Genomic DNA, 22585 nt, shown 5'->3' on the forward strand with positions numbered 1-22585 from the left:
ATCTTACAAGGCCACAGGAATATTTTATTTATAGTTTAGCTTTCTAGAACCCTTACATTTAAAGTGACCTGTTGGTTTTTTTGTTGTTTTGTTTTTAGCAGTAGCTCTTCACAGCCCCTATAACTTATTATGCAGTCTTCAATTAAAACTCTAAATTTAAGAATTGGCGGCCATATTCAGAAACACTTCTAAAAATAACAAGTTATATTTATGATTGCTAGCTGGAGGTAAAACTGAGCTACATTGAGTACCTTTAAGTGGTCACAAAGTGTGAACAGTACTGGAGGAGCAGTATTAGAAGATTCTCCTCAGGAACTCTGGTGTTACACCTTGGCAAGTGACTTAAATGTAGACAAACCATTAAGACAAGCTTAACACCAATATTTTAGGTCAAACATAACTTACAAACTTCTTTGATTTCCTTGGCTCATACTGCATTGCACTTTTGCCTGAAGGATGCTGATTCAGGAGCGGAATATTTTGATTTAATTCTCATTAAACTAGGTGAAGCAAATGAGAAATTCAGCATATTTTTGAAAACTGTTTTTCCCTCAAAGCAAGTATGTGAGATTGCACAAGAGAATAGCATCAGGTAGTCTGTAAATACAAGGTTTTGATTTAAAAGATCTATGACAACCTAGCACTGGTCTTGCATCAATATTCTGTTACCACCCCCATGTAGGTTCAGCCTCTGCTTCTACTTTCCAGCTTCTTCTAAGAATTAACAAAGTGCTGTAATACAGGATTTTCCACATTTTAATGGGGAGCTGGAAGAAGGCCACATTCCCCTTCCTCCTGAAGTCATGTGACATCACCTTATCTTGAAGATAACATAGGCATAAACAAACAAATTGGAATGGGATGAGATGTCCAATTCCCAGGGACTAGGGCACTGAGAGGAGCAGCACTTCCTAATACTCATTTTGTACTAGGCTTAACCATGTGAAAAAAGCCCTAACATGGCAAATTTTAGGACTAACCTTTTTTTCCCGTCTCCTTATACCACAGGGCAGTGAGGCATCCTGACAAGCCACCAGCAGACTTACGCTTGCCCAACAAACTTTTAGAACACTTCAACAACATAAATAATTAACTTCTGATTTTTTTTTTTTGCCCTGCTGAATTATTCCCTATGCTTAAAACTTAACAACTGAACCACAGTGCACTTTTAATTGCAAAAAAGGTTTTATGCAACTGTGAAACCATGTGGGCAATTTGCATGGATTTGTGCATCAGTTTGGAAGCCAACAGTATAAAGACAATTGCTAGCATCTGGGACATTTCAAGTTTGAGGAACTAAGCTCAAAATGGTGACCTGAAAAGAAGCATAGAGCATACTGAGAACATTTATTGCTTAGAAGATGAACAAGAAAGAAGCAAGCAAAAAGGAATTGAGTAATTTCAGCCCCACATCACAAAAGAACAATTAACAAGAGAGCTTTAAATGTGCTGAGGGGAAGACATAACATCAGAAGACAATAGGTGTACTTGGAAGACGAGCTAAGAAACAAATGTGAAAAAGTGAGATACCTTGAGAATCTCTTGAATAAAAGAACTACAGCAATTTAACTTTGTATCTGAGAGGCGAGACATTCACAACAGAACACAGGCTGTATTAGATCAGTTTTATTATGTTATCAAAGTATAACAGTAAAATATTCAAAATCTATTGACCGCATTCATACACAAAAAGGGCATATAAAATGTTAGGTCTCAGAATATGTTCCATACAAAATACTGTTAAATGTAGAGCAGCAAAGTCATTGCCAAACATTCCCTGAATTTACGAGGGCCTCAAACACACTGTGCTCCAAGAACTACCTTAATATCAAACATTCCTTCCTTTGGTCTGCAAGTCCTTTGCAATTATTGCTAGTTGTTGAAGCCTTCTGTGTTTTAAACAGAATCACATAGTGACTCTGAGCCACTTCAGAAGTATTACAACGACAGCTGAAAGTCCCTTCAGCATTTTCTATACATTGTCAAAAATAAACATATTTGGTCCTCAAGAATATTTTTTGGTTTCTGAAAATATCCTGGAAGAATAAAACATAGCATAAGTTATGGAAAGAGAGAGACATGATCCATATGTGTTCAGTATAACAAAGACATGTCAGTAGAATCAAAGTTTTGAACTGTGCAATGTGGCAAAGCACCAGAATTACTCCTCTTAAGGAACTTTCACATTCCCCTCTTCCCTTTAAGATGTAATTCTTCTTACAAAAATCTAGAATGCTCAAGTGCTACATGGCGGTAGCAAGCCTATGAAGAATGCTGAATACTCTTGCCTTGTAGAGGAATATGCCTGAGTAAGCACTTCTCAAAGGGCTGAGTGAAGTTGTTCAGTTTCAGTGATTAGAGTAATGTTGCTTGCTGCATTCACTTCACAGCCATAAGTCTATCCCAATATGCAAGAAACAGAAAATTAAAGGGCTGAAGATAGTTTGGCAGAAAAAAAAATCAGAGGTTCTGAACACAAAACAGAGCTACAGTCTGTAGAACCATCAGATCAAACTCAGAAGCACTGTGCTTGTGCTAAGTGTGCACATTCTTAGACAATATTTCATAGTAACAAACAGGAAGCCAAAACCAAGGCCTGAAAAACTTTCATATTCATCATTTTTACCAGAATAGCTAACAAGACACAAGCAGACACTGTTGGACATGTCCACTAATGGAAAGCTAAGGATATAGATTAATGGTTTACAAGTCTTCAGGTCAAGAGATGTAGTCAACTGATTTCAGAAACAATACTAGATCCCAAAAACTAGAAAAGAATATTTCTCAAAAGAGAAATATTAAAATTTGAAAAGCATCTTCTAGAACAACATATTTTGGAACTTCAAGCTAAACTCTTGGTATGAGTCTGAGAATGTGATTAATTAAACAGGTAAGGAGCTAAATGAAACTTAGATACATTCTCCAGATGAGGTTAAGAACTGTTTGCCTACGTCCCTTTCTCATTTCTCAGCCCTTGATGCTGATGTTGGTGGCCTGCAATACAGCCTCCAGCTCCACTCATTCAAGTGCTTATTGACAGGCATTCTACTTCAGCAAGAAATAAATTGTGAAAAACTGTTGTCTAATTTCTTTCTGTTGCAAACCAGTAACATATCAATTTATTCACAAATTGAGTCAGACCACAAGGAAGAGCTTTATCTTTGAGCAGTCTTGGAACACAAGCCTGAAGCTTAACCAGCTGACAGCCCTGCACAAAGTAGAACACTTGGCTGAAAGACTTGTGTGCTGCCTGCTTCCCACCCCTCCTCATTTCAGCAGTAACCAGTTTTAAGTGGCTCGGGACAGCACAGTAGTTTCTCTGGAGAAGTCCAGACAATATAGCTGCTGAAATGTAGGTTCCCAGGCAACTGATGACAACATACACGTTCCATTTTTAACATCAGAAAAGTGTCTTCTCCCTCAACCAAAGTAACAGGGAAAAACGCAGGGGAAAAGTGAAGCTACAGAAGCAAATTAGAAACCTAGGAAGATATTTAGCTTATCCATGACCCTAGCTTGAGTTGTTCTGGATTTACAAATCATTTCGGAAATTAAATTTAAAGCTTTAAACCTACTTCTTGTGCCAAAAATATTTCCTACGGTAATAAGAGTTCAAACCTGTCATTTCAACATACCTTATTCTTATATTTGATAGTAGTAAGCATTTTATGCATGCTACAGAAATAGTTAAAGGTTACCCTTCAGAGAACTTCAGTTTCATAAGTAGTGAATCCTTAATGCTTCTCATAAGTTTTTAGAACTCCTTTTTCCTGGAAGACGTAGCATTTTGAAAGCATTCCAAGTTGTTTTCTGAGAATTAAATAGAGTCTAACTGGGTGGCTAGTTTTAAAGCAAGCAAGAAGAATCTTCCAGTGACATTTTTCCAGTGGGACTTCTATAATCAAGGTTATAAATACCATGGCCTTTATGTCATCATTTCTGTGTAGTTCAAAGCTGAAATATTTTTTCTAAACACTGAATAAAACAGTACTATAGTAACAGAGTTGCATGTTTGGCAATTATCTAAACAGTTAAGGAACAGAAATTGAGATCTCACCTTCTTAAAACAGCAATTATATAACTCAAATTCAGTTCCCATAGATTGCGTTTTGAAGTTTGAAGTTCCTTTTCAACTGAGGGCAACATTGATCCAACCACTGCTTGTCCAGTAACTGAATAAGAGCTTAAGTATTTGAGAACAAGGCTTGTATTTTATACTAGTGCTACACTGGCTTCCACTCCATGCCGTTTCATCTTCCATTTTAATGAATGCCCACCATCCATTATCATTTCCACTACTGGAGATCTTTTGCAACCTGAAGTGCAATTCTGCACCATATGTATTGTTTGCCTGCACTCAATTGTATTAGCTTTACTTTACATGCTAAAGAATTTACACAGCTAAAGAAGGGTATTGCAAGCCCCAGCCACAGCTGAACTTCTTTCCTTCATGGATAATAATGCACCAGGATAATAATCCTCAGATTCCTGATTAAGTCATTAGGCTCTAGAAAAGTCAATAAGCAAACAACTTTAAGCAAACAACTTTTTCCTCTTTCTTAAGAAAAAAAGTACCTAATGAGAACCTTCAAATAATTAACACATTATCTTTCCCCAAGAAGCTGTAACAAAAGAAAGGCTGGATATGACAAAAGGTCATCCAGTACCTGGCAAACCTCTTGTCTATCTTACCTAGTAGATATGTACATTTACAAACTAAGGCAGTGGGAACTGTGGATCAGAATATGCAAGACCCTTTAGAAGGAATTTGCTGTGCTTCTCAAGTTATTAATATCCTTCCCTTGTTTCATGGGAGTCAGATTGCAATCCTTCCCAGCCCTCCTACTCCTAACCCTAAAAGGCCACACAAAGGAGAAATCATGTAGTACGTGCAAGGGGCTGCACAATCTCCAAATGAAGGTCTGTATGAATACTGGACACAATACTGGAGGCACCAAAATGCATATTTGACCAGGTTTTCAAAATATGAAAACACCATGAAGCATCATGAACATACAGAGACAACCATTTAGGACACCAACCAACTTCTTGAACACAACCTTAAAAAAAAAAAAAAACAACAAAATAAATAATTCAAATAACTAAATACCAAGGGATTAAAAGGCATTTCCCTTACTTAAGGGAAGGCATCACAGGTGAGGAAAATAATTGTCAACACAAGGTATCACAAATTAAAAAGCAGCTTTTTCACATAAGAGATAGTAGTATCATTTGATAGCATTTGAATGTGCTCATTTCCTGAAAGCTCAAATACCACCACTTCCTGTTTTTGCATGTCCACCCACTTTTGACATTGCAAGGCACTCTGTAAGTTTACTGTACCATCCCCATCACTGTAAATAATCTTGGGCTCTTTGTCAGGAAAGCTTTCATAATGGAAGGAATCCGGTGTTTCTACGCCAGTACCATAAAGACAGTGTATGCGCACACCAGGTGGTTTCATCTGGTAGACCAAGGGTTCAGTGTCTTGTCTCATGAGCCAGCCATCTTCAAAATTGATGTCCCTGTAGAATTTTTGGTAATCCCGAAGGGTATAGTTGGCCGTAGGTGTGGTTACAAAGACCTTATCTGGAGGCCATGTGTAATTGTAGGGGAGCATCCAATTTGTGGAAACTGCTGATCGCTGCTGATCTCGAATCTTGAGTGAACTGATGACAGGTATTCTGTTGTTGTCACCTTAAAAAAAAAAAGAGGTAAAATTACATGATACATAAGACAGTGCATGATCTCATAACCAGAAGCAATTAGTACCACTCAGTGATAAATCAAAAAAATATTCCCTTTGCTTACACTGAAAATTGAAGAAGTTTTTCATTTTTTGATTGTCTCAGCAATCAACTTCTGCAAACTTCCAATAACTTACAAATTTACGTACAAGTTAATGACTATGAATGACTGACAAACCAAGAGCACTGCTACCTTAAAGGTCTTAAATTATCGTACACCCAATAAGCCTCAAAATTATTCAATTTTATCCCATTTAGGTTTAATACAGTATACTAGTGTTTGATCAAAACATTTGAAGAATAATATTTTTTTGTTGTTGACATCAAGACTATATATTTTTCTTGGCAGTCTGTTCTAAAGATGGATCAAATTAACATGTGATTACGTTATAACTTATATGCTTTCTTCAGATTGTAACCACTACTCATGTCTTTCTCCCCCCAAATTAAAAGCCACTTAATAAATAGTATGCATAGCAATCACTGGAATTTATTTATTTATTTATTTTGAAACAGTTCTGAGATCAGAGGTTTGTTTTTTTTATGGTGACTGATCTGACCTATTTTCTATCACAGTGGCTAGCACACCTCAATTCTTTTGTCAGCTGAAACTTGAATCTGATTTTTTATTATTAGGTTCAAGTAGTTACAGCATGTCGTTATTCATGTCAACAGAACCTTAAAAATCAAAATACCAAAACTGCTGTTCCTGAAACAGCACCAAAGCATGTATTTTTCAATTCCATAAGGTGGCACTGTCGGTTCAGGAAGACAAGCTAAAGCACAGTATTTACTGCCATTTTCAGGAGGATTGCATGGAGACATTACGAGAATAATCCTGGGAAACAGATAGAAGGGAAACTCAAGAGAGCACAGCAAGAATTACAGAAGTCCTTAAATGCATTTCACATTACTGTGTGCTGTAAATACTTAGCTGTGCACACTCACCACTAAGATACCAAATACTACATGCAAGTTTTCAGCAATAAAATCTTGAGTTACAAACCTAAAAATTAGAGAAGTCTACCAAGTTGTTTATTCTACTTGAAATAAACAAGTACAGAACCTGACACTCTGCTCCAGCCTTTTCTTTCAGAATTGCTTGTCAAATCTTATACTTTTTCCTGAAGTGCAGAAGTACTATAAGGTCAAGACCACACTTAACACCAGCAGGCACCGACATTATGGTATATAAAATATTAGGTCTAAAGACAACGTTGTCAACATTTCAAGCTGACAATCAGAAAAAGGAACAAGTGAACTTTGCATCTATGCTTGCCGTACGTAAAACAGGAAGAGCATCCTCACTTTATTGGCAATACAATTGTTATAATAAAAATACCAATCCTGTGAAGCACTTAAATATGTAGCAGTCAGCAACACAGATCTAGAGACAGTAAATTTCCACTTGAGTGCTGCTTGCCACTTGGATAACAACCATGGATTTAATATCAAGTCCTAGCCATTAACATACTATGAACAGGAATGGGAACAGACAGAATGCATTTTTGCTTGAAGAAAGCTTGCCTGATGTTTCCTCCAGGAATGCAGTACTTCTGCTAAAGCAACAATTCTTCTGCATGCCAGTATCCTGATAGTTTCAGAAACAAGCCAGACTAATGTCATCAAAACATTAACACCTGATGGTGGTGATTTTTTTTTTTTTAACCTACAAATGTTTAGGAGACAGAACTAGCCTAAGAATGGGCATTCTGATGCCTCTATACTATACTATGCCTCTTAAGTTTCCTACATCTTGACTTTTCTGCTCCAAACCATGAAGTTTAATACTACAGACATACAAATTAAGAGATGATTATGTTTTAGTAAGAATCTATTCATTAGATGTATGTAGCTAGCTAATTTGGATGAGATGCATTATAATGGATAGACAAAATATGAAGCACTGAAATTTAATTCAAAGGGAATCCGAGACTGAAATTGTGTAGTCTTTCCAAATTTTATGAAGGTATTCTTAACATTGCTCACTTTCTGCCCTTTCTCTAGCATACAAGCTTGTCAGACAAAGCCTGTGGAAAGAAGGAAGTCAATTTATTTTTATCGTATCTTACAGTGCCACTGCAATAGAGTAAACAATGTACAACTCAATACAAACATCTGATTTAATATATCTATACATATATATTTTAAATAACTGAGTTGTGCATTCCTGTTCAGAATCAAATTCCTTTGCTAAGCAAAGCATTCTTTTGATTTGTCCATGCATGGCTGGCAGTTGCTTTGTGCTCTGCATTTTGATGAAGCCCATTTCTGACGTCAGCTTTGTTTGGGAAGCAACTAATAACCAAAGCTAGCTAAACAAAAGCAAAGAAACAGCAGGACAGAAACACTACAAATTAAATGCTAAAAACACAATAACGTTGTTTTGCTGTGAAATAGTAATGGTGTAACATGACGTGGTAACTGAGCTTTCTCTCAGTTGTTTGCAGTTGCATAGTGAAAGACTTTTTTTTTTTTTTTTTAAACCAAGCTATAACTTCAGCAGGCATCTGTGCTCTGGGCACCACACCACTTCATTGCATGTACCAGTTCCCCTTCATGTTCATATCAAGCAGCTGTATGATATTTAATCAAAGGCAACTACTGAATGCTCTAGAGTCCATGTTGGCTTAGCAATACTGGACAGAGAACAGGCAGGCTGCAGGCAGAAGTGACAGAAATAAGAGGCAGCAGGTCAAACAGCAGCTGTTTGTATCATCTGCTGAAAAGTTAAGAGGGGATGCAGCTCCTAATTAAGGGATGTAAAAACTTGGTCTATTCCCATGAATGGAAAGATAGTCTGGCCACATGACTTGAGACATCAACTTGCCACCACTTACAAAAAATATTTTAACTTCATAGTACCTTCTACATTCATCCTCTGGTCTTACAGTAAACTATTTAGTGTATTTCATGCTACTTATGAAATGCACTGCAAACCTTCAAATTACCTACCTGAAGCCAGCACACGGAGAGTTTTAGCCACTCCTCCCCAGGGAGCACCTAACGACACGTAGTCCTTTATGTACTTGTCTTTCCATTCCTGAGTCTGATGGTTTAGGAAGTACAGGGTGTACATGTTACCCATACTGTGGGCAATTAAAACAACAGGACTTCCATACTGCTCATACATTAACTCTATCATCTTGCGAAGGGCCACAAAATAGTCTCCATTCTCATCTAAATGAGAAACACACAGGTCACACAGTTATAATCACTAATTGTCGCTGCCATCTTTCAACACAATTATTTAAAAGGTAATATTTTGAAGCAAATCAAAACCAGTGCATCTTTACATCAGTATTTTATGAAAGGCTGATGCTTTAGGACTGTTTCATAGAAGTAGGAAGAAACTAATATATTTTAGAACATTACTCCATTTTTTCCTACCTTTAAAATAAATTTAAGATGAGATTTTCTGGGAAATATCCCATGCTGATGGAATGCTAATTTTCCTCCCACAAAAAATCAACAGTGGAATTCATTTGGAGTCTGAAATAATTGTGCTAATGCAGAGTTTTGGAAAAAAAAAATCTGAACTTCCTATGAATTATATTTTTTTTCTTCCCCAAAAATGTAACAGTTTTGTAGGTCCAGGAAGATTCATCATTTCATGAAAGTACAAATAAAGGTCAGTCTTTTAAAGTACGCATGAACCTTTTAACAACACATCTTCTATAAGCAAAGTTATCCCTAAATAAGAGTCCTTGCAGATTCCTGCTGGCACAGTATACTTCATTTCTATTAGATGTAATTAAATGAGCTTTAAAATGAAGAGGGGGAAAGAAAAAAATAATCAATAATACCTTTCTATAACCCTGTAATAAGATACCAATTCTATGTGTCAACTGCAACAGAAATTTAAAGCGGTCACATCAGAAACAGAAGTCATCGTTATTGATTTTCCTTCAGGCAGTATTCCTGGATGCCAGGGTTACAAGCTTCAGTTTTGTGGGCCAAAGCGAACTTGGTACTAGAATATTAGTATTAATAAAACATATATACTATTTCTTCAATATGCTTCACAAGCTATGAAGAATCTACAAACCACTTGTGCTAATGTGGAATAGAATAAGATGAAAAGTACTATGTTCTAACACTTACATAAAAACAAACTTAAAAAAACGTAGGCAGCACCTCTCATTGTTCAGTTTTAAGGACACTAAATACAATTTATTCTTCAGGATATAGTTAAGGCAGTTCTGCTAGACTTGGTGTGACACCAGAATCAGCAAAGTGATACCCTTAGCAAAGTTCTTTCTGAAGACTGATAATGTAGAGTTTGGAAATTCCATTATTAATGCACCATGGGGAGGGGTGGTTTTGTGGAATTTGGTGGGTTTTGGTTGTTCTTTTTTTTTTTTTTTTTTTTTTTTTAGGCAAATCTTAAGTAGCAAATCATTTAGAGAAAAAAAAAAAAAAAGACCATACCACAGAGCTTTCAGAGTCTAGGGATACGAAGGCCCTAAGAACTAGTTAAAAAGAAGGTTTTAAGTATAATACTATAACTAGGATGGGGGGACAGGACCCAAAACTCTTTGCTTGCTTAGAGAGTCAAGAAAGTTTGTTCAAACAAGAAATTTACTTGGTGCCTTTCGCCAGTCATAAGGTGCTCCTCTTACATCTTCATCACGTGTGTAGCCCCAGTCTACTAAACTCTGCACCAGCATATAGAAGTAGCTGCCTGTAGACATAAAATCAGAGAAATATAACAGTGAAGAGATCAGCATTAGAAGCAGGCATCATACAATTACAATGTGAGTTCTGGATGCATTGCCTACAACTCTATAGACTGATAGACATTAAAACCCTAACTTTAATCAATCTGACAATCTAAAAAGCTGCATATTAAGCAAAATGAGTTATGCTTACTGTCCCCCAAAAGAAAAACTACTCTTCCTAAAAAATTCTTCCTAGTTGGCCACAGCAAAAGATGTCATACACAGCAGGGACAACTTTTCCCTCAGCATAACTGGCCCTTGAACTGTTTAAAAGGGAAATTACTACATTACAGTCCTATCTTATGTTGATTGCAGATGGACTTCAGTTATGGCATATAATACATTCATAAATGTTGGCAAATTCTGTATCAATTATTAGAAACAAGAAGCTCACAGCATACCCCAGGGCAAAACTAGAAACTACCCAAAGTTATTTTCCTATCCATCAGTTAGCAGACTGAGACAGAACGTAAAGCTTCAAAAGCAAAGAAGGGAAACACTCGCAGACTGACTGCAAGTATCTGTGTTAAGATGTTATGTATTACAGATTTTGAAACATAGGATGCAAGTATTACCACAATTAAGGGCACCTAGTAACACTTTAGGAAGTGTAATGTCAAAACATCCTGTTGAATATCACAGCCATATTTACATTTTGAGCAACGCCTCAATCCTTAGTCTTGAATGCTTGAATGTCCCTGAAACAGACATAGGCAGTTTTAAATATGGCCCTGTTCTAGTTATAATGGTTTATGAAGTGAAGATCACCAAGCACAGTAGTGCCCTTTTGGAGGCAGTTCACTATGGAAAAGAAAAAGAAATGCATGCAATTTAACAGGGACCATTCTACACTGAAGCTCAGTACATTACTGGCTATTAAATTACTTAAGCCATTAGCCACAGCTAACAACTTCTCACATAAGGTTACCAGTATTTTCTGAAAGACTCCTGGGAAAAAAAAAAAAAAAAAAAAAAAAAAAGGAAACTGCAACCAAACACATTAATGCAGCAATCTTTTGCAGCATGACTTTACTTATTCTGGCACTGACAAGAGACAGGGAGCTGCAAAGTGATCCCACGTCCCCCAAGTCCATTACCTCATTCTCGATACAAGAAGAACACTATGCTCAAAACCAAGCTGAAGAAGTGTTTATTTTGTATTTTGCTTGCTTGTCAAGCTTCACTCCCAAAATTTTCTAATCAATCCATCTCATTTTCTAAGTGTCTTCAAGATGCCTACTCAAGTTTTATCCAGAGATCTTCAATCTGGCACAAGACTAAATAAGTTTTCTTGTCTCAACCCATCAGGCCAAACAGTGGACAAAAAGGTATACAATAAAAACGTTGAAAAGCCAAGTGAACCATGTACTACTCTACTACCAAAAAAAAAGATATTAAAAAAAAAGATTTCTACCTGTAAATAGAACTCAATTTGAAGTCAAATTTCAGTGGTTCGTTATATAAAGACATACTAGAAAGCCTACAAGTGACAAAGCATTTCAAATATGCTTCTACATACCAACACTCCTTTTACTTGGGTCAAGAAATTCCAAAGAAAATGTCTGCCCAAAGCCTGGGACTCTGATATCCACTCCATCTGGTGGTTCCGTTATCTTACTCGTTCTGTTATATACCAGCCTGGAAGAAAAAAAAACAGAAACATGAAGCATGTCATATTACCACATGACAGCTCTCAGCTACGTTAGGTCTTTCACTGAGTGCAGTAACAAGAACTTTAAGTGCTATTACCCAGAAGTAAAAAAAAAAAAAACAAAAAACACAGGCAAACATAAGAGTACTCTAATGGCTAAGTGGTTTTACAATGTAAACAATTATTCTAATTAGTTTTTAGTTTTAGATTCAGCATAAGGCATATCTTGGAATCTCTTTTAATCTTGGAATACAGAATTATGCCTAGACTTCTATTTCAGAACAACATAAGCTTCTTAGTATAGTTCTACACCATTTCACCTTGCATCAAGCCACAAAATAGAGAAAACTTGTCAAGAATGTAAGAACAAAAGGTGCGGCAGTAGAAGATAAAATACCTTTAAAAAAAAAAAACAGATAACAAGAATTCCCCTAGTTAAAAATAATTCATTGTGTTTAATTACCAGCAAAAGGAAGCATTTGCTATTTTTTTGACTAATAACAATTGATACCTCAGGTAACACATGTAGGCATGAAGTGGTTTTTAGATAATTCCCCCTCCCCAGGCTACAGAATGTAAAGCATCAAATTTAAAACTTCACATTGATTTTCCAGTGGCGCACAAAAATTGAAATTCTGCAATCGCTGTTCTTGTTTTTCCCCTTTGTTGCTTTGTGTGGTAGATCTGTTTAGTCTTTCAAAAGAAAGTGCTAAGCTGCTACTAATTAGCTATGCAGAATCAATTTTCTATATACAAGTAACACAATGAAAGCTAGTTAGGAAAGATACAAAGTGTTATTTTTGACAGAAGGAACATTGAGTTTAGAAAGATTTTTAAATCAAAGTTTTCAGCTAAGAAACCAAGTGACTTATCCCTCTGGCATTCTATTTACATTATAGAATATATCTGGGTCCATATGTTTATAGTACTCACAAAGCTACAGGCAGAGATTTGCTGGAGACATAACATTACTTGGAAGAGGCTAAGATCAAAAATTACTCTGAGGCCACACAAAGTTCAAAATGAAAAGTGAGTGACAGATTATTTTTAAGATGTCACAGCACCGTGGCAAGATGCCCTTCCTCCCATTCTTGCAAATGGATTTCAAAACAGAAGATAAAAACAGCCTTTATGTCAATTTCTGCTCTGCATCTTTAAAAAATTTACGTCCTTTTATGTCAAAGTTAATACTGCAATGCACACAACCTGGGACCTCCAGCAAGTACTCTAGCTTATCAGTTTTAGTACACTCCAAACAAATGCAGTCATGCTTTGGCTCCTGAATTCCTAATTGCAACTTAAAGTGCTGATACACATTCACATGGTGTTGCATTCTTGAATGCATTCATACACTACTCTTGGAAGCCTTTACATTTTTCATACTCCTCTTTCCTTGAATACTCAGTGTTACCACCCATAAAACCATAGAAAAGACACAGGGGATTCTGCCTAACCAAGAGAAGCAAAAAATATTTATTGAGGAGGCACTGCAAAACTGTCTTTCCATAGCATAAGAAGTTGCAGTAATTTCATTATGGAGAAAGATTTAATCTCTAGTTGCAATACTGTGATTTTTCATCATCCCAAGAAGGAAAAAGGGATTTTGGATTTCAGTCCCATGTCAGGGCCTTTCACATGCAATGAGTTTCTGTCAAATCCATAACTTATAGTTACAGTGATCAACTCTATAAAGCTATGTTAAAGTTATACTGCCAACAAGCTTAATACATTCATGTAAGAGAAACATGCCAATATAGTATTTTTTAATTGCACAAGATAAATATTTCTTTTCCTTACAGATATTTATGATTTTTACATGAACATTAATGAAGCAATAAATGATAAAATATCCCATAAACTTTAAGTATTGACAATTAGTAGAGCCAAAGTAATTCTGGTAAAACTTCCAGACTGCACTTAAAGGATCCCAGGCACCTCAGCTGCCCACAAAACTGCTCTGACGACATACTGCCAGGAAAAGTGCAAGCTCACGTTCCTATCTTGCCTCTCTCAGCTGCCCAATGAACCTCCTCCCCACTTACTCATCAAAACTTAAGTAACTCATCAAAACAGCAGCAAATGTTCTGCTTTAGATAAGCCTACAGAAGCCTGGTAAGTGCCCAAGCCAACATGTGGTAACTGGTAGTACAGGGAGGTGGCAGAAACTAAGAATCTCATTTTCTTCAGGGATGATGAGCTACTGCACATGCAACAGAGCCACATCCTGCAGTTCAGCCTGTTACTCTGCCTAGCAGAAATCCAAGTCATTTCTCTCATTGAATCAATGAAAGAAACTTAAGGTGGCAGTTCTGTACAAAGCAGATCAGCTTAGGGAAAGGGGATAACTGCAAAGAGCAACATATCTGGCCTTACCTGATATTATCAATCCAGCAGTCAATGATGACAGGCAGGAGCAATTCTAAATTCAGCCAGAGTGTAAAATAGCTGTCCGTCTTCTTAGAGCAGAGATAGTGCACTACTGATGGCTTATCTAATTTTGCCTCCAGCTGATTACCTAAGTCCCCCGGAACTGAAAGATATAAGGAGACAGTAAAATGAAAGGGTATAACATTTTTGGTTTTAACATTGTAATGCTGCAGTCCTCACATCCAGTGTCACTACATTCAGATGTAACAGTTATGTAATTATTTTTATTCAGTTAAAGGAAGCATTGCATACATATTTCCCACAGAAGAAATTTAGTTTCTCACACACAAAAAAAAAAAGCATGAAAACATGAGCTGGGGAGCCACCATGTACGATAACTCTGGATGAATAGTTCCTAACTTCAAAGAACAGACAGTATAGGAACAGGTTAGCTTAAGCCACAGGTATGAAAAACACATTATGTCAGACATTGCCAGAATTATCCATGTTTAAAAATGAAAACTGAGTCAGGATTTTTTTTCCTGCAGGTAATACAATTGAACATCTTTCTGTTCTTTCTAACGAGTTGTCTGCAAACTGAATTTGACACAAAAGCGAAAGTAAAACTTAAATGGAATTATCACCTCCTACAGCACTTCTATTACACTAAATTTAGTTGGCTACTGTGCTAATCCAAATGTGTAGTTACATGTTGTTATGAGTCAGGTTTGGATGCCACAGTTTTGGTCTTTTTAAGTGTTTCGATACGCTACTGATGTAAGGGAGGAATACTTGGAGGGAAGGATCTTATATTTGCACCTTCTCCAAAGTTCACTATTCTTAATTTAACACATGCTAAATGCCCATACTCCTTTAAGTTTTGTTTTCCTTTATTTTAAACACAAAATAAAGACAGTTCTAATTTTGAAGTAAGAATTTCCTAAGCTTAAAAGTACCGCTGAAAATTTCAGCAACCAGTCCCCAGAGATAAACTTATATTTTATGATAAATCCGCCCCCCCCCCCCCCCCCCCCCGACTGGGAAGGGGAAAATACTGCATTAACTGAAAAGCTGGGTACTTCTTACGATTTTTTCCACCTTTTCAGCTCCTTTCTAGCTCCTTTCTTCCCCTCTCCCACCTGCCCACTGCCTCCCACCCCTCCCCCAACATGTACCTTTTGTGGGTTTACACAGCTGGATCCTATTTACATGTCAATATTTCATTTTGACGATTTATATGCAGGTCTATCCATACAGTTGCTCTCCCTCCTCTCTCCCCTTTAGTAAGGAATTTTATCAAAAACAATTAAGGCTTACAGAATGCTGATATTTAGCCAGGGCTTTGTATCTCTTAGGGGAACATTCAGTTTAGCTAGAAAGCAAGATATGGTTTCAATGACATTTACTGCAAAACTGAAAAAAGAATGGAACTTCAGGTTAAGTACAGACGGTGACAACCACACTCTTCCTACCTTCAGCCACCACAGGTTGTGGCCCACCACAATATATACGTCAGGATTTCTTTATTGCCTGCCCCTGCTTTCTCATTAGGTGTTTCACATCTTTATTTCTGTACTCTTAAGTGAAACGTTAAAAGATCCAGTAGCTGACTACAGTTATATTTAGGTCATATTTCAAGGACACTGATTTACTGGAAAGCATAATAAGGAAGATTGTAGCATTGCATCACACCCTAGAAAAAGTTTACTGCAGTTCAGTCTTGTAACCTCACAAAACACTGTCTAGTTATTACTTATAGAAGTATAAGGCAACAGCCAGTTCAACAATCTCGTGCCTGTTCTGGCTGCTGTATCAGTGCTCTCAATTACAAACAGAACGGAATGTAGTTCTATTTATAATCAAACGTTCATGGCTGGCCAGTTTCAGCAGCAGACCTGCCAAGGACAAAACAGGTTGATTTTGTGTTCAGTTCTGAAGCAAAACAAAGTACACGAGTCACATTCTGTTCTATCCTGGAACCTCCTTTCCTTTAGTAAAAATCAAGTTCTTCCAGCAAAGATACCTTTCAAAAGCTTAGGCAAACACCTGGAATGTTATTTAGAGTTTTAAGAACTTTTCCAAACAGCACTTAAATAGTCATAAGTGCACCCATTTGGAGTAGGAAGACTCACAACTCCAAAGATTAAAATAGAGATACATTTACAAACAAGAATACTGAAAGCAGTAAACTGCATAAAGTCTCCCTTGGAGTTACCAGAGTGCTTTTAGATTAACTGCAAGTTTAATTTGGTTAGAATGTTTTATCCTCAAGCTTCTTGATGAAACAGGCTGTGCTCTTGTGTCCACCACAAAGATGAGAATCATTACATACTGGTTTTTGCTCACAAGATGACAGAGAACAGATGAGTTAACAGACATGGTAATTTTATGTAATCCTAAACAAAAGATAACGGACATGTTCTACCTGTGCCAGGCTACAGTACTACAGCTGAAGTATCACACGAAGATATGATGTCTGTTTGTTTATAAAGCAGGTATTAACACAGTCTGCTTTCAGGTTTACGCTTTCATATTGTCGATCTGCTAATCACTACATTCACAACTGGTGTTTTGTTTTCAAAAGTATATCCTGCAAGCTAAAAAGGGTTTGTAGTAAAGCTATGGGGAACAAAAGGCAAATTCTGACTTTCCAAATTACAAAGAGAAGTGTATAATACCTTCAGTCTTCACCCCACACAATTTAACAGTGTTAATGATTTACAGTTGGCTGGAAAACCACTTCATGACTTTTTGATAAGTAACAGGTTAGAAAGCTCACACAAGGCGAATTCTGTAGGATAAGGACATACCTTTCTGATTTTTCTGAAATGGAATTTGAAAGCAGTCAGAGGAAAGAAAAAAAAAAATCCCCTTTGCTTTCAGATCATACACAGAAAATACCTGTGGGCAGAATAAGTATTTTTTGTCATCATCCTCGTACCTACCAATAAGTAGCATTTCCAGGCCTTTTTGCTAGAATTATTGCTGACTGTTCTTACTTTTTAAGGCCCACAGACCGACTCCATAAATTTATAAGATAACTGGCAAGTGAAGTCCTGCAAAATACGTTGGCACTAGTTAAAACTGAGCATTCAGAAAAAGATCTCAAGCAGTACCATTGCTTCCCTAATTTGCAGGTGTTAACTAATAAACTGCAACACTTGGAAACAAACAGGGATTTCACATCGGGCAGAAAAAAAGTTTCCATTAGGTTTGATGATCTGTAAGTTCTAGCATTACTCTCACTTTTCGCAAAGGCTATAATCCCAACAGAACTCATTCTAATACATTTATGAATCTAATTAACTTCCAATGTTATGATATCCTTCATTGATTTTTGCCTCAACTTCCTTGAGGAAACTAGTAGATCTCCTTCCGTGATGTGTATTTGTTTAAGTTTTATGGAAAGCACATTCGCAAATATGAGAGCTTAAGAGGATACAGCTTCTCCAAATCTAAGAATTCTAACAACCACCTTAGGATTCATTGATACTCCTGTCTATAACACTGCTAAAGAGTTAGTGCTGATTGACTTCCCAGTAGAAGACAATAAGTAAATTGCACTCTGGAAAGTGACTTACCTCAGTACCCCTCAGGAAACAGAATAGTCAACAAAATCATAAAGAAAAGGAATAATCCTTTATGATTTTAAGTTTCCTTGATACTTCCTTTTCCCCAAATTTTCCAATCTGGTAACTAGAAAATTTGAAAAATTTGAGAAGTCAGCTTTGAACGAAGAGGCTATCAGCTGGTACTTTTTTTTTTTTTTACTGCATTTATCTAAGTGGATATGCCTTTGGATAAATACCAGAACTTTCTTACTAGCTAATATTTCCACAAATAACTGAGAAGTTTTTAGTTCCAGAAATTAGCCTTCCTTCAAAACAAGTTATCTGGAAAATTCATTTGAAACTGACTGCAGTTCTCTAGGGAGAATGCCTCAAAGTTGCTTATAGACTCAGTGATAGACTTCCACAAAAAAAAGGCTTCTGTTTAAAATTAGGAACAAGAAAGCAAACAAGATCTCACATGATACTTCTAGATACCTCAGATCACATGAGGCATGAACAGTTAAATCACTCTTGACATTAGGCAGCTGACCATACAAACACACGCCCCTTAATTAGCAGTCAGCAGAAATTCAGACAAACCTCTTTTGCATGTAAATCAATTATTAACGAACTTCATTTAGGCATCTTTCTAGAAAACTTTAGCCAAGTACCTAACAAATTGTTTGCAGAGGATATCAGAACATTGATATAGTAATTGTGTTGAGTCAGCTGTAAAAGGTAAAGAGTTCAGTGAATCCACTGCTGATCTTATAAGGACAGGTTATCGACCCTAAAATTGATAAGGCATAGTACATAGTGACTGTGGATGGACTATGTGAGAAAATGAGGTGGGAAGAACAGTAATAAAGAAAAAAGGAATGTCTTACTAGAAGACAAGTGGGTTGAATACATAACCCAGATGATAAAAGAGCGCAAGATTATTATAATTGTGTGTGAACATGAAGCAGGTATCTAGAAACATTGGCACAGAATAAATTATTATTTTCAGAGATCGATATTGTCAATACAGCAAAGGTATTAAGTAGGCTGTCCTCATTGTTACAGGAAATTTTTGTGGATGAATATATCAGCCTGGCTGAATAGGAACACTTGGGAAAAAGAAAAAAGAATTCAGTAGCATAAGTAGATCTCTCTTCCCCCAAAACACTTGAGGGAGTAACTCCAAGACAGTCGTCTTAGATTTTAGCAAACATTGTCTTAGATATCACACTTTCAGGCAGGGCTTGGGAAGTAAAGTTTTGAGTTTTGACTTTTACCTTATTCTTCCCTGGTTTCACTACAATATGAATACACTTTGGTGTGTTGTTTTAAATCTCAGGGAAAGCTGAGCCAATTGCATTGGAGATTTTTTGCAATCAATTACTACCAACATCAGTTTGGTTCCTAGTCTTACTTCTTTCTTATGTACAAACATGATCTTAAGACATATTCCATGTTCAGACAATAACTCCTGCTACCAAGACACCATTTGATGCTGCACAGACCAGCTTTAGAAAACATCTTAATCTAAACAGAGCATTGCCACTCTCCGCATTCCTTGTGCCAGCTCCTTCATTAAGGCAATTCAGCTACAAAAATTACTCATTTCTTCCTCAGCAGGTTAGTGTTCTCCTGCTTTAGCAGACAAATGACTCTACAAAGTGGCCAATACATTGGCATAATAAAAGCAGAAAGAGCACTAATGAACTATTAGATTGGCTTGGCTGTTTCTCAGACCCACACTTAGGCCAGTTAGGTAGCTCCACGAACCTGAAATCTGTCATCAACGCAGGAAGAAAATCTCAGCAGCCATCTGAGGGTATCTACAAGGTTGTATCCAAGCAGCTAATCTGTTTGAAGATTTGAGAGACTTCCTGAAGAGTTATTTGCTATTTTCTGGGGAGCAGAATGACATTACCCACATAAAAGCAATGTCCCATATTTGCAGACTGCTGCTCTGCTTCCTTCTCCATTACTTGAGTAAGCACAAGCTGCAACAGCAAGTTTGGTCATTACAGGAAAGTTTTGAAAACAAGTTACACTGGGTCTTATGACCACCACTGGTCTAAAACATTTATGAAACGATCATTATGTTAACAACCTTCCTTTAAACGCATTCCTTCAGACCAGATGGCCAACTTGCCATGAACAGAATAAGACTAAACTTCAAACTCCTTTTTCTGCTTAGAGGACTTTAAAAAAAAATAAATAAAAACAGACCAAGAGCAAACGTGCAGATCATGACACCACACTTACTACAAAATACAAATATGTTCAAAATTGAAGGCATATGAAGAATTGAAGGTCTAGATACCAGCCTGATAAATCAGAAGAATCATCTTATAGAGACTCCAAAACCACCCCGGGCTTGTACAACCCATATAACGCAGTCTGCATACACCTTAGTCTCCTGCATTTGTGATTCCAGGGCAATGCGTGTTTTTTGTTCCACCCTTCTTTCTCCCAAACACCTCTGCTAAGCCAGCACTTAGAACGCCTCCCTAAATGACTGTCCTAAATCTTCCTACCATCCTCATGGCAGTAATTCCTAAAAAGCTTATCTTAACATGTCACATACGCAAGAAGGGTGAAGAAAAGGTCATGAAAAGTTAACTAGAATCAGGATGGCAACATTTCATACGGGGCCAGCGAGTGACCGACCGTCACTCCTTCCTCTCCTCCTTTATTTGCTTGACCTTCACTTGCCATGTCATGTCTAATTGAAGCTAAGCTCTTGGTGCAGGTGTTTTCACAAAGACGTTGATTTATATGCATCAAAAACCCCATGGTATTTTGCAAACATAAGTTACAGCAAGTGACTGCCTAAGAGCACCTACTTTCCCGAACATACCAACAAGCCTGAAAACTTACGTTAACACCAACTGAATCTTCATTTTCTGGACAGATAAGGACTGGACAGCAGAAAAGAGTAAATTTTAGAACAAGCACTAGAATAGTAAAAGACACAAGTTCTATAATGTTTGATAAAAATTAACAGCAAGAAAATCTGCACTCACTGATAAGTCCATGGTCAGCCACACATAGTTTACCCAGAGTTTCTCTTATGAAGAGAAAAATAGGTCAACCATTTTTTTTTTTTTTTAAACATTCTTAGGTAATGTATATGCATATGATAGATCCATCAGCTAGAACTTGATGCTACTATGGTCAGTATCCCTTATCCCAATCACTTTTAAATCTTCCTTGATTCCTTCATACCTGGAGTTGAATATTGGGCAACTAAAACTGTTCTCTTCATCAGGAAGAAGCTTGCACTGAAGTGCCAAAGCTTATTGCTGAAACCCAGTGTTACAGAGTGGAGAGACAGCATAAAAGATTGCTTCTAGCCTTCAGAGACAGCAGTCAGAGGACTTCTGTCCAGATTTTAACTCCAGACTTTTATGAAATCCTTTTGCCGCTTCTTCTTGTGGCAAATCTGCATCCTCTCAGTTAGCTCAGCCACCTGTGAAGAACTGTGAATTTGTACGTGATGCTTGGCAGATAAACAATGCCTTCTGAAGAAGTTCTTGTTCAGCATTCACCCTTTTCCAATGGAAATTTGTAACAGTAGTTAAAAAAAAAAAAGTCAACAGAACCTAAGCTATTGTATGTAAATAGAGCTTAAACCAAACAGGATGTCTCTGTCTCTCAATGTTTTCCCATTTTCTTCTCCTCCTTATCATCATCAGACCATCCGCTTACAGGACTGACTACTGACATTAATCTCACCACATGCACCTGATCAGCGGGGATGCTTAGGAACTACACTATCAGTAGGCAAATTACTCTAACGTTTACTCACAATTCTTACCAATGGACACAGAGGGCGGCTAAAGTAATTACTCCAGACTTACAAGAAGGCTTTCTACGTATCTGTTAGTAACGACTTGGCACCCCCAGGCCAGCACTCCACACCAGTCTCTGTGCCGCCAGATGCAACACGGCTGCCCCCAGCCCCACCTCTCGCTCCTGTCAAAGCCCGAGGGGAGCCAGGGGCACAAAGCAGCCCCCCAGGAGCCAGCGGCCGGGCGGAGAGCATCATAGGGCCGGGCCCCAGCCCCGGCTCACGGCGAGGACCCCAAAACCCCACCACCACCACCACCACCCCACAGGGGACTCAGCCCGGCTCTTACCCAGCACCACGGGCGGCCCCACGGGCCGGCGGCTCGGCAGGCAGCCGCCACCGGGGCAGAACAGCAGCAGCAGCAGGAGGAGGATGCTGAGGGCAGAGCTCCCTCCCGGGCGCGGGAGGAGCCTAGCGCCGGCCGGCGGCACCATTACCCCAGCGCATAACCCCGCGGCCGGGAGCCGGCGGCGCCCCGTCCCCCTCCCGGTCCCGTCCCGTCCCTCTCGCCCAGCGGGGCCGCCCGGGCTGAAAAGGGCTCGCTCCGCCCCGGCCCGGCCCCGGCACGGTGCCCGCCCCCGCGAGGAGTCACCAGCCGAGCGCGGAGAGCCCGAGCGCGGATTGCCGAGCTCCTCCTTTCCCCCTCCCCGGGCTCCGGTGGCGGCTCCCGGCCGTCGCCTCAGCCGCGCCGTGGGGAGGAGTTG

The 22585-nt window shown here is 38.2% G+C and overlaps 1 protein-coding gene across 1 annotated transcript; it reads right to left on the reverse strand.

Moving 5' to 3' along the window:
- Nucleotides 1-1362: 1362 nt before the first annotated feature.
- On the reverse strand, nt 1363-22397 carry PLA2G15 (phospholipase A2 group XV). The gene is made up of 6 exons (XM_084294773.1): nt 22171-22397; nt 14493-14649; nt 11988-12106; nt 10333-10431; nt 8703-8927; nt 1363-5697 (listed from the first exon to the last, which is right to left on the reverse strand). The coding sequence occupies exons 1-6, from the start codon at nt 22313-22315 to the stop codon at nt 5186-5188; spliced, it is 1257 nt and encodes a 418-aa protein (XP_084150899.1). The 5' UTR covers nt 22316-22397; the 3' UTR covers nt 1363-5185.
- Nucleotides 22398-22585: the final 188 nt, after the last annotated feature.

Source organism: Netta rufina (genome assembly GCF_964035555.1).
Source record: "Netta rufina genome assembly, chromosome: 13".
NCBI lineage: Eukaryota > Metazoa > Chordata > Aves > Anseriformes > Anatidae > Netta > Netta rufina.

Coding starts and splice junctions, on each gene's coding strand:
- PLA2G15 (XM_084294773.1), bottom strand. CDS start 22,315: ATGGTGCCGCCGGCCGGCGCTAGGCTCCTCCCGCGCCCGGGAGGGAGC. Junction 12,107..14,492: donor TGCTGGATTGATAATATCAG/GTAAGGCCAGAT, acceptor TTTTTCTTCCAG/GCTGGTATATAACAGAACGA. Junction 8,928..10,332: donor TGACTGGCGAAAGGCACCAA/GTAAATTTCTTG, acceptor TTTCTCATTTAG/ATGAGAATGGAGACTATTTT.